The sequence below is a fragment of the Syngnathoides biaculeatus genome, chromosome 4, assembly GCF_019802595.1.
Source record: "Syngnathoides biaculeatus isolate LvHL_M chromosome 4, ASM1980259v1, whole genome shotgun sequence".
NCBI lineage: Eukaryota > Metazoa > Chordata > Actinopteri > Syngnathiformes > Syngnathidae > Syngnathoides > Syngnathoides biaculeatus.
The window spans coordinates 18,980,626-18,994,261 of NC_084643.1; the positions used below are offsets into that span (position 1 = coordinate 18,980,626).

The following is a 13,636-nucleotide window of genomic DNA, read 5'->3' on the forward strand; positions in this document are numbered from 1 at the left end:
TGTTCCATGCAAAATTACAAATGTAAGCCATAATGTACAAATTGTATTGAGCACTCATTAACATTAATGCTAAACAGTTGAACCTATTCTTGATAAAAAGAAGCTAGTCAAAGCCAAGCCTTAGTATTTATGCTATCCTCCACACACTTTGAAAGTAGTATATCTGCAACTGAAATCCCAGTCATCTTATTCTGAACAATAGCATGTGGCATTGAAAGAGGTATGCAGAATACGTGAGAAAGTTTGAGAAGGACTTTTACGACTTGCTAAAATTAATTCAGAGAAAAGCAACCTGACAGGGAAGCGACTGGGATGCAAATCAGCACCTCAAAATCTGAAGCCATGGTCCTCAGTAAGAATAGGGAGGAGGGCCCTCTCCGGGTTGAGGAAGAGATCCTGCTGCAAGTGGAGGAGTTCAAGTATCTTGGGTTCTTGTTCACAAGTTAGGGAAGAATGGAGCTGGAGATTGACAGGCAGACTGAAAGAGCATCTGCAGTGAGGTGGACTCTCTTTCTGTCTGTCGTGGTAAAGAAGGAGCTGAGCCAAAAGGCGAAGCTCTCGTTTTATTGCTCTATCTTCCTATGCTCACCTATCACCAGAAGCTGCGGGTGTGTGATTGAAAGAACAAGATCATAGATAGATCATAGAGCTCGCTCTCTCTTACTCTGTCTCACCCCCTACCCCCCACACACATGCACACACTACTATCAATATGTCTGGTTAGCAAACACGTTCTTCATTCAGTCATTAAGTCATTTAAGTGCATAAAAGAGTGTTTCTGTAAAGCTCTATGCATGTTAGGGTTTATTTTCACTTAAATATAGAAATTGTGCGTATTGACTTCCATTGAACATGATTTTAAATGTTAACTGTTACTTCGGAACACAGCCACATGGGAGTTACAAGAGGGAGTACACCCTTGTGGAACATGATTTTCTAATTTATTATTATATATTTACTTTCACAGCATGGTGACACAGCTGTAACGTGTTGGCCTCACAGTTCTGAGGTCCAGGGTTTAATCTCGGACCCGCCTGTGTGTGGAATTTGCATGTTCTCTCTGTGCCTGCGTGGGTTTTCTCTGGGCACTCCGGTTTCCTCCCCATATCCCAAAAATATGCAACATTAATGGACACTCTAAATTTGCCCAAGTGTGATTGTGAATGGGGCTGTTTGTCTGTCTCCATATGCCCTGCAATTCTGGATTTTTCTTTTTAGCCCATGAAAATTCATAATTGCCGTTAAACATCTTCTCAAAACACCATGAAATGATGTTGGATTAACCTCAAATTTTCAAGGTACAGTACATATGACATGACCTATCAGATTAAGGCTTTTCATTTTTCAGTAAATGACCAGAGCTTTCCTTTAAACCAGTTGTGAAACATGTTAACTTTATCCGAGCAAGGGAACTTTACCATCGTCAGTTTATTAAGTTTCTTGAAAAAACTGACACTGACCACACGGACTTACAGTGAAGAAAATAAGTATTTGAACACACTGCTATATTGCAAGTTCTCCCACTTTGAAAACATGGAGGGTTCTGAAACTTTCATCGTAGGCGCATGTCCATTGTGAGGAGAGATAATCTAAAAAGAAAAATCCAGAAATCACGATGTAAGATTTTTTAACGATTTATTTGTGTGGTACAGCTGCAAATAAGTTTATTTGAACACCTGTTTGTCAGCTAGAATTCTGACCCTCAAAGACCTGTTAGTCCACCTTTAAAAGTCCACCTCCACTCCATGTAATATCCTGAATCAGATGCACCTATGTGAGGTCATTAGCTGCATAAAGACACCTGTCCACCCCATACAATCAGTAAGACTCAAACTTCTAACATGACCAAGACTAAAGAGCTGTCCAAAGATACCCGAGAAAATATTGTACAACTCCACATGGCTGAAAAGGTCACCGGCGAGATTGCCAAGCAGCTTGGTGAAAAAAGGTCCACTGTTGGAGCAATCATTATGAAATGGAAGAAGCTAAACATAACGATCAATCTTAATCGGAGTGGAGCTCCATGCAAGATATCACCCTGTGGGGTGTCAATGATCCTTAGAAAGGTGAGGAATCAGCCCAGGACTACACGACAGGACATGTTCAATGACCTAAGAAGAACTGGAACCACCATTTCCAAGGTGACTGGTGGTAATACACTAAGACGTCATGGTTTGAAATCATGCATGGCACGGAAGGTTCCCCTGCTTAAACCAGCACATGTCAAGGCCTGTCTTAAGTTTGCCAATGACCATTTGGATGATACAGAGGAGTCATGGGAGAAGGTTTTGTGGTCAGATGAAACCAAAATGGAACTTTTTGGTCATCATTCCACTATGAAACTCTGTGCTTCTCAGCAGCAGCCCAGAAACCTGTCTGAGCTAGAGAAGATCTGTGTGGAGGAGTGGGCCAAAATCCCTCCTGCAGTATGTGCAAACCTGGTGAACAACTACAGGAAACGTTTGACCTTGTACCAAATATTAACATCGGGTTTCTCAGGTCTCCAAATACTTATTTGTGGCTGTATCACACAAATAAATCATTAAAAAAATCATACATTGTGATTTCTGGATTTTTCTTTTTAGATTATCTCTCTCACATTGGACATGCACCTACGATGAAAATTTCAGACCCCTCCATGATTTCGAAGTAGGAGAACTGGCAATATAGCAGGGTGTTCAAATATTTATTTTTTTCATTGTATATATATCTCCATCCATCCATCCATCCATCCATCCATCCATCCATCCATCCGTTTTCTTAACCGCTTATCCTCACAAGGGTTGCGGGACTGCTGGAGCCTATCCAAGCTGTCAATGGGCAGGAAGTGGGATACACCTTGAACTGGTTGCCAGCCAATTGCAGGGCACATAGAGACAGACAGCCACACTCACAATCACACCGAGGGGCAATTGAGTGTCTCCGATTAATGTTGCATGTTTTTGGGATATGGGAGGAAACCGGAGTGCGTGGAGGAAACCCACGCAGGCATGGGGAGAACATGCAAACTCCACACAGGCGGGTCCAGGATTGAACTCCGGACCTCAGAACTGTGAGACCAACGTTTTCCAGCAGCTGAGCCACCGTGCCGCATCGGGCTTGGGGGGTTGGAGGTGCTGGAATGCATGCATGTGAAGGTATCTTTACTCGCTGCCACATTTTTTTCACTTCCCTATGAACGCGCTCTTTTGTTATCACATGAATCAAGCCGTGATTGAGAGAGAGAGCGAGAGCGAGCGAGAGAGAGAGAGCAAGGCGAGTTGGCAGGCAGGCAGAGAGACGTCTAGACGCAGGGAGAGCAACACTTTAAGGCGCTTTGTGACCATGATTTTGTGTAGCGAAGTGACGTAGGTCACGTGATGCACATGAAAGCAGCTCTTCACTTTTTCTTTCGCATTGTGTTACTTTGGCCTTGAGGTGACCCTGTGGAGGCGCGGAGCAAGGTCATGCACTCCGCTAGACGGACCATGTTGACACCGAAATGAAGACACCGGTAGCCCAGGCTTGGAAGACTCCGGTCCTGATGGAGTGAAAGTGCAACTGGCTGGAAGTGAAAGCACCGAGTCGGACTGGAAAGCAGGTCACAGCCATCCAAATATGCGCCTTGGAGTGCGCTTGCGAGTCGTCCCTTTATTTAATTCAGTGGTCGCGTTGTCGTGATGTTCAACACTTCAGGCACTGAGCTCCCTTTGAACAAGAAAGAGGAGCTTTGTGAAGTGATCAATGGCACTTTTCAGCTTCTTTACAACGTCTTGGATAACATGGGTCCCACAACCACGCGGAATGAGTCGTGCGGGGAGCAGCTGTTGGTATTCCGGCGCCCGGAGAAGATTATCATCGGAGTGCTGCTGGCAGTCATCACAGCGGTCACCGTAATGGGGAACACGCTGGTCGTCATTGCGGTATGCGTGGTGAAGAAATTAAGACAACCCTCAAACTACCTCCTGGTTTCTCTAGCCGTTGCCGACCTCTCCGTGGCCATCGTGGTGATGCCGTTTGTAATAGTGACCGACCTCACTGGGGGCAAGTGGCTTTTTGGCGAGGTCTTTTGCAACATATTCATCGGCATGGATGTCATGTGCTGCACTGCCTCCATTATGACCCTGTGTGTGATCAGCGTGGACAGGTAGGATAGCGTTCAATCTAATTTGCGCGCCTCTTTCTTTTAGAGTCATATATTTTCGAGAGTTACTAGATGACATCAATGAACAGCTAACGCTCTAAATTCATCTGCCATATCAAATACTGAACCGTCGGGTCTAATCCATCCTTTTTCATGCAAAAGTCCTGATCAGCTGATATTTATTATTGGTTACAGTCAACGGAGCAGCAATTGCGCGCGCAGATTGTGAATTATTTGTGGCACACTTAATTAATCTGCTCGACGAGAACATGGGGAGTGTTTAATCAGGCATTTAGAACCAACTGCCAGGATTTTGAGACATCATTTTCCACTGTCCTACATTTATATAAAGGGCACCGGTCCCACCTGCATTTCCAATTTATGTATGGGTTGCAATTGCCTTATATGACTTTGTTGAATTGATGTAGTGCCATCAAATTATATATTTTTTTCCCACTTACTGCATACATCAATGTAGTTTTTTTTTTTTTTAACTGACAAAACAATTGAATTAAAATGGCTGAAAGTGCAGCATGACGGAGTTGCTATCAGCAGTAATAATTGGGAAACTGTATAATTATATTTGGTTTGCTTTTGACAATTGATTCTACTCTCCCCTCTGTGAAAAAGTCAAGATATTAGTATTTATTCAGTTCTGCCATAAGATTATCCAATACAAATTTAAAATCAAATCTAGTAACACTGTCAGACAAATATGTGAATGTGAACAAAAGTACAGTACTTGCGTGTCTGAGAAGGTCACAGAACTGTGTGTGATTTGTTCAGGATTTGTGGAAAGTCATTCTTCAGTCAGAGTGTGAGCTCCACTCGTCATGTAATGGAACCACTGAACATAATGGAGACTTTAGCTTGTGGGATAGATTTTCCATCCATCCATCCATCCATCCATCCATCCATCCATCCATCCATCCATCCATCCATCCATCCATCATCCATCCATCCATCCATCCATCCATCCATCCATCCATCCATCCATCCATCCATCCATCCATCCATCCATTTTCAATAAGAATTATCCTCACAAGGGTCGCGGGGAGTGCTGGAGCCTATCCCGCTGTTAAAGGGCAGGAGGCGGCGTACACCCTCAACTGGTTTCCAGCCAATCGCAGGGCACGTGGAGAGAACCAGCTGCACTCACAATCACACCTAGGGGCAATTTAGTATCCAATTAATGTTGCATGTTTTTGGGATGTGGGAGGAAACCAGAGTTCCCGGAAAAAAACCCACGCAGGTATGGGGAGAACATGCAAACTCCACACAGGCGGGGCTGGGATCAAACCCGGGTCCTCAGAACTGTGAGGCCAACCATCTTGCCGCCAGGATAGATTTTTCTTGTCTTTAATACTCCAAAACAGCATATAGTTACTATTAACTTGGGAAGAATTATCCAGTATACGTTCTAGAATACTTGGCCGGAATTATGTGATCGGGCTCAATAGTAATGAATACGATTGCATGGGATAAGAATTGTTCATACTCATTAAAAGAATACACACACACGATTGAGCAGATAGGCCCAATATAACAGGAAAAATCCAAGCTTCTAAACCACCGACAGCACACCAGTCATGAACGATCTTAGACTGTTTCTGTTAAGCAGTAAACACAAAGAAACAAATCAGAATAGATTTCACATGAATCACAGAAGGGCTCACAGGGGAAATTCTAAGGCATGATAGTCAATCCATCCATCCATCCATCCATCCATCCATCCATCCATCCATCCATCCATCCATCCATCCATCCATCCATCCATCCATCCATCCATCCATCCATCCATCCATCCATCCATCCATCCATCCATCCATTTTCTGAGCCACTTATCCTCACAAGTGTCGCAGGAGTGCTGGAGCCTATCCCAGCTGTCAATGGGGAGGAGGCAGGGTACACCCTGAACTGGTTGCCAGCCAATCACAGGGCACATGGAGACAGACAACAGTCGCACTCACAATCACACAGGGGCAATTTAGAGTCTCCAATTAATCCATGATAGAATAGCAATGGTCAATTTGATCTTGCATGGAAATATAATGAATGAGTGGGTTGGTAAAGATTCTAGAAATGTACATTGCTGTGAAAAAGTATTCTCCCCATTCTTGACTTCATCTTTTTCTATCACACACACAACAGTTTCAACTCATCAAACTAATTTTAATATCACTCAGAGACAACCCATGAAAATACAAAATGCAGTTTTCAAATGAGAATTCAATTTATTAAACCACAGAAAAAAATTAAAAACTTTCTTATCCTCTGTGAATAAGTCATTGCCTGGCGAACCTAGTAAGGCCCAAAAAATTTCGTGGTTTTGATTTCCTACATTTCAGAAGTAGGGTCGGTCGGTAGTTTTTTTTCTTTCCAAAATATTTTTATTCCGTCCCCAGCACATGTTGCCGCCATTTTCTTCTCAGTCCTCGTTAATTCACAGTCTCTTGTACATAACGAGATCAAACTTCATGATGGTATCTTGCATTGCAAAACACGGGAATATTAGCAGAGATGACAAAAAAAAAAATGATTTGGCATGCGCGCATTGCCGTAAATAGTAGCCGGGAAGTGTTGTGTGCTAAGAGCCAATAAAGCAAGCGTAACAGTGAGTCAATGCTCCGTGCTATTACTACTCCCCCATTGAGCAAACAAAACAAAAATAACAGCGTACAATGTTCGAACGTTTGAGCCAGAATACATACAGCTTGACATATTGGAGAGGGGCGTTACGCTGACAGAAGAGCATAACATGGACCTCGGAGATCTTGCAGACAGGCTTGTTTCGAAAGACTGGTGTTCATGGTCTCTTTGTGACCTAATGGCAACTGTGGCGGAATGCCATTGTTGTCGTGAGTTTGAAAACTTCCAAACAGAAACTGGAGCATATCGGAATGAACTTGGATCACGATCAACATGTCTACACATCATAGATACTAGAGAATAGATAGTTTTACATAATTTATTTATGATCCATGAAAGGACCATTTGTACATCTTGTGCAAAATCAGTGAGTACACATTTTTAACGGTCTTGGAATCCTATGTGAATGCTAGGTGAGCTATATGAATGATATGGGCTATGTTGAAGGTTTATCAAAAATGCGACCTTATTTTCTGAGTATGGCATAGGACCATCTAATGATTTATTTATATCTGGAATATAAAATGCAAAAAAAAAAAGGGACTTCCCTAAAGTGAATACACGTATATATCCATCCATCGATTTTCTTAGCTGCTTAGCCACACGAGAGCCACGGGAGTGCTGGAGCCTATCCCAGTTGTCAACGGGCAGGAGGCAGGTTACACACATGCAGACACGGGAAGAACATGCAAACTCCACACACCGAGGTCTGAGATTGAACTTGATTGTCCTCATAACTGTGAGGCCAACACTTCACAGCTGCGCCACTGTGCCGCTTCCTAAAGTACTGTATGTTGTTGCTTATACAGTACCGGCACGAGAGGCTCTATCTAAGCGGCTAATAACCAGTAATGATTAGATGCGTGCAAATTTCCCCAGCTGATGAACGAGCCTCAACTATGACAGCCACAGCTTTATCCTGTCAGGTTAACCCCACGGGAGGTTAAAGAAGGACAAATTTGGATGTGTTTTCTCACTTTTGTTTCAGTTTGGTGCACAACACGTCGGCATCTTGTCTTAGCTAGAACGAAGGGTCTGTAATGCTGAGCACCGGCGACTTCAAGGGGTCAAGGACATTTCTTCCGGGTCTGGCTGTGAAAGCTGGCACATATCCAGATTTTGCTTAGATTTCAAAAATGTTCTTTAGTTTGTTTTAATGTCAAAAATATATGTAATAATAATATTACTTCACATTGGAGGGTTTCTTGTACATATACATTTTGGGGAGAGTCTTCCATTAACACTGTGCTTCCTCAGCATTGCGCGAATGCGTGCGCGCTTTTGCATGGTAAAATAATAGCTGAAGAAATAATTGAGACAAAACATACCCTTTAAACTCTATTTAGATTCTCTCAGCATGCTCCCAGCCTGCTTTACTGCACTAAATACCTCCTTATTGCCACAAAACATGCGGATATAAGTAGTGTTAAAAGTGCATGTATTGTGTCAATCATTTCTTCAATTATATTTGTATTTGTTTTAGTATTTGCTAGTTATGCTATTCTGGTTGCTGGGGTGTGATCATTTTAGTTTCAACTTGACACCTTGAGTGTGTACAACATCTTGAGTAATGACTTGCCTACGCTGGAAGAGTCTGGGCCAAGAACTTTTTCATTCAAATGGAAAGTTGCCATTGCCATTGCCCCTTATTATGTCATGTGTGATGTCATATGGTAACTTGCATACATGCTAAAATGCATGCATACTAACATTGTAAATGTAGGAATGAGGTCTTCTTCATTCCACAAAGCACAGATGAACACTTAGTAAACTTTGTAAGTCAGCATGCACGTAAGGAGTGCCATATTACAAGGTCCCCTTCAATTTTGAAAAGAATATAAGACTTCTAAATGCAGATTGTGGTCAAGAAAATACAGTACATTATGAAAGACAACCTTGAGAGCAAAATCTGTGAATATGCTGCCTCGTGAATGGGCAAGGGCACACTGCAAGCCTTTGCAATCGGCACCAGGTAACCTTAAAGTAAGTACATATATTACCAAAGGTGGGATGGTGGTCGATTGATTAGCACATCCACCTCACATAACAGTTCTGGGTTTGAATCTGGCCTTGCCTGTGTGGAATTTGCATGTTCGTCCCATGGCTGTGTGGGGTTTCTACGAATACTCCGGTTTCCTCCCACATTTCAAAAACATGCATGATAGGTTAAATGAAGCCTCAAAAGTGCTCATTGGTGTTAATGGTTCTTTTTATTTGCCCTGGAATTGGGTGGCGACCAGTTCAAGGTGTACCCTGCCTCTTGCCTACAATTAACTGTCGTGGGTATACCCATGACCTTAGTGAGAAAAAGCAGTATAGAAAATGATGAATGGATGGATTATTAGCAATGAAGCTGCACCACATAAATAATGAAACAATAATGTCTTTTCCCCAAGGGGCTACAGGTAGCCAGACCCGCCTGTGTGGAGTTTGCATGTTCTCCCCGTGTGAGTTTTCTCCGGGCACTCCGATTTCCTCCCAGAACCCCAAAACATGCATTAATTGGACACTCTTTATTGTCCCTAGGTGTGATTGTGAGTGCTGCTGTTTGTCTCTATGTGCCCTGTGATTGGCTGGCAACCAGTTCAGGGTGTACCCTGCATCCTGCCCGTTGACAGCTGGGATAGGCTCCAGCACTCCCGCGACCCTTGTGAGGATAAGTGGTTGAGAAAATGGATGGATGGATTTTATTGAGCTGGAATGCGTCATGATGGTATTGCAGACTTTTCAAATACACAGTATGTTGTAACATATGTGCCAGAAGGCCATGACTAAAAGAAAAAACTGTTAAAAGTGATGATTAGACAGAGTATCTGTAAATCAAAGCTGAGAAGTGGTTATTGTCCAGTGGGGGAAGTTTGCATGGTACTATGGGTCCATGTATAAAGCATACTATACTTTGTTTGTGATGAGAAATTTGTGTGTAAAATACTTGAGATCTCAATGTGGGTGAGAAATTGTATCTCCTATAATAATGACTCCCCCACGCACATCCATCCATCCATCCATCCATCCATCCATCCATCCATCCATCCATCCATCCATCATCCATCCATCCATCCATCCATCCATCCATCCATCCATCCATCATCCATCCATCCATCTTCTTTGCCGCTTATCCTCACGAGGGTCGTGGGGAGTGCTGAAGCCTATCCCAGCTGTTAAAGGGCAGGAGGCAGGGTACACCCTGGACTGGTTTCCAGCCAATCACATTGTACATGGAGACAAACAGCCTATGCCTAGGGGCAATTTAGAGTGTCCAATTAATGTTGCCTGTTTTTGGGATGTGGGAGGAAACCAGAGTACCTGGAGAAAACCCACGCAGGAGATCATGCAAACACAGGCAGGGCTGGGATCAAACCCGGGTCCTCAGAACTATGAGGCCGGCACTTTACCAGCTTAACCACCGTGCCACCAACTCCATACATATTTAATTGAAACTCTACTTTCTGATAGTGCTGTGGATATAGGGAAGGGATTACAGATTAAATTGTCTGTATCATGGAAATGGGGCCCAAACCATCAAATAACAAAAAACCCTAAAGTGTTATTGTTGAAAATTTTTTTACATCATATTTGCCGTATTTTGTACTATTAAGACCCTTCGACATAAGAGAATGAATAACCAACATTGAATAATAAAACAACAGGAAACTATGAACATGGGTGCTCATTTAATTAGGCAATGTATTTCACATTTGGAGTCACTAATGTCGAGGTTCGGCAACCTTAACCATGACGGGTAATGGTGGAATTTGCTCTACCCACTGTGAGTGACCCCCAAACACAAACAAACAAACAAACAAACAAACAAACAACAAACAAACAAACAAACAAACAAACAAACAAACAAACAAACAGATAAATAAATAAGGGGAGCCACAAAACAGTTTTGACATATTAAGTTAGGATAACACTGCAGATATTTCTTTTTATTTACTTTTATCTTGAAAATCAGTGTGTTGCATGTATGGAATTAATGAACTGCTACAATAGGGCCGCATAATTAAATGTTAAATAGACTACACTCATATAGCACTTTATCTACACCAGTGATTTCCAACCTTTATAGAGCCAAGGCACCTATTTTTGAAAAATCCCACGGCACACCAACAAAAGTAAGTGTCACCAAAAATTATTTCTTGGAATAAATGTTTTTTTTAGCAATTACATAAAATTGGATAACTTCCTATGGCACACCTGAAAAGCGCTCACGACACACTAATGTACCCAGGCACACTGTTTGGGAATCACTGATCTACACCATAACACTCCCCAGAGCACACTTCAAAGTTTCACATTCAACCATTCACACACACATTCATACACCAATGGCCAACTGATGCCATGCAAGGCGATGTCAGGTCCAGTGCGGGTAAGTTAGGTTTCAGTGTGTTGCCGAAGGACACTTCAACATACAGACAGACAGAGCCAAGATTCAAACTGGTGACCCTTCGGACACTGGGTGACCCACTGAACCAACTGATCCACAACGTGATCCCAATTTTCGCTGTTGGAATGGAATTAGCCTGGAGGCGCCGAAACTCAGTGGTTAGAGCATTGGTTTGGTAAACTAGAGGTCACGACTTTGTATTTCACTGGAGCCTCTGCTCCCCAAGAGGGGTTGTGTCAGGAAAGGCATCCGGCGTAAAAACTATGCCAAACAAATATGAGCGTTCATCTGCGTCCTAACAGGACAAGCCGAAAGAAACTCAATGGAATTAGCCTGGTCAGTGATGAGTTCTACAATTATAAGCAGGCGGTGCTGCATATCCACTTGAAGGTCTAACAGTTAGGTTACCACCAGGGGGCAAACGCATTATAATCACTAAACTCCATCCATCCATTTTCTTATCTGCTTATCCTCACAAGGGTTGCGTGATTTCTGGAGCTTATCCCAGCTATCATTGGGCAGGAGGCGGGGTACACCACGAATTAGTTGCCAGCCAATCGCAAGGCACATGGAGACAGAGAACAGTCGCACTCACAATCACACCTAGGGGCAATTTAGAGTCTCCATTTAGTGCATTTTTTTGGGATGTGTGAGGAAACTGCAGTGCCTGGGAAAAATACACACAGACACAGTGAGAACATGGAAACTCCACACCGGTGGGGCTGGGATTTAAACCCCGGTCCTCAAAACTGTGAAGCCAACAATCTAACCAGTTGGTACAATGTACTGCTAGCACTAAACTGCCTGAATCTATCCATCCATCCATTTTCAGAGCCGCTCATCCGCACAAGGGTTACAGGAACCAATTAAATCCTTTCACCCAAAAGTCAGCAATGCGAGCCTCCTTTTCCCTATGACCCTGATAGAGGTGTCAAGAATTAAGGTGTACTTAAGGAAATTTTTCAGATATCTGTACTTTACTTAAGTATTTTTTTTTTGAGTGACCTTTTTACTTTTAGTAAATTTTAACACAAATATCTGTACTTTCTCCTTCTTCTTACAGTTAAGAATTGAGCTTGTTACTTTTACAACCTTGTAAGGTTAGCGACAACACGGCATAAAAGACGGGTTTGTAAAACAGCCGGCTTGTTCAGCCAAGTCTTTTAAAGGTCAAGTGTTGTCAAACGGATGATTTTTTTGGTACATTATTAATGAAAAACCCACATCCAATGTCCAATCCCATGTGTTTTTTCACCACAAAATCTGATTTTGACGTATACAGCTTTTTGTAACTCCCACCATGAAAATCTTCTCAGGGATTTGTTTTCGAGAAGAAGCAGGAAGGACAGCGGCGCCCCCTCATGGATTTGTTTGATTCTATTAGTTTTACCTCCGGGAAGGTAGCTCGTTGTTCCTTCGTGTTAGCCAAAATGCTGGCTCATTGCATTGCTGGACATTGCTTGAACACTCAGGAGAATGGAATTACCCTTCATAAGTTTGAAAGAGACCCTGTTCGTTGTGAAAAATGGATTGCATGGGTGCAGAGGACGAGAGCTTCGTGGGTTCCAAATAACAGGTAGGTGTGTATACAGCTCCAAAAAAAAAAAATAGTTTGGGGCGGACCACGTAATTAGTCTCTCTCATAACGTAGCAAAAGATCCGCGTATGAAATGTGTCGATGTGCGCGTCGCCCAGCCAACAATGTCTCGGTAGTGTTCATCGCGGACTGCGGCGACTTTGAACATACCCCTAAAACCAACATAGCTCGGCTCCACCTCCCCCTTATATGCCACCACAGGCCCAAAACTGAGGGCCGTGTTCGGTGGTCACAGCTTCTGCGAAGGCTGCAAGTCGGTCTTTGCGACGGGGGCTGCTCTGAAGAAGCCAGCCGAGGATGCGTTACTCAGTCGCGTGCGCACATAAGCGCCCCAGCTCGACTGCGACCACCCCCTAAAGCAGCACCGCTCGGCTCTGTCATAAGCCAAAGCGGACGGCTGGGATGAGCCGCGATGGCTCATCCCCGCCGTGGGAGTGGATGGGATGGGATGCGGTTTGGCTGTGATCGGATATCATCTGAATATGGCTCGAAACAATAGTGTAATATTGCCCTGAGGGCTCGAAACAATAGTGTCATCTTGCCCCGGTAACTTCACTCGATTGTGTGGTGTTGTCCTTTTCGAAAAGAGCTTCGGTATCAGAAGGGGCGTCGGAAAAATCAGAATATCTCTGTTGTTCGGCTTCCATAGCAGCAGGCACTGCACGTCAACGGCGGAAATGACGAGGACAGAGGACGCGACTAGTATGGCGACCACTTGGATGTCGAGGGACACTCAATTGCGCAACTTTGTGCATGGATGACGGGCTCTGCGGTCACTTTTTTTTTTCATATAGACATTGAAGTGAATACTATTATATGTATTTTTCATTACAATATCTATTTTAGAATGTTTATAGGGATGTCAGTCCCACTT

At 43.3% G+C, this 13,636-nt stretch overlaps 1 protein-coding gene across 2 annotated transcripts in view; it reads left to right on the forward strand.

Moving 5' to 3' along the window:
• The first annotated feature begins 2,904 nt into the window (after nt 1-2,904).
• htr7c (5-hydroxytryptamine (serotonin) receptor 7c) overlaps nt 2,905-13,636 on the forward strand; it is a 70,716-nt gene continuing 59,984 nt past the window's right edge. The window contains exons 1-2 of one of the 2 annotated variants that reach the window (XM_061818302.1): nt 2,905-3,137; nt 3,418-4,126. In XM_061818302.1, the coding sequence (XP_061674286.1) occupies nt 3,660-4,126 (467 nt within the window). In that variant the 5' untranslated portion in view covers nt 2,905-3,137; nt 3,418-3,659. Of the gene's footprint in view, nt 3,138-3,204; nt 4,127-13,636 lie in introns of those variants that run through there. The other variant, XM_061818301.1, reaches the window with a different exon arrangement.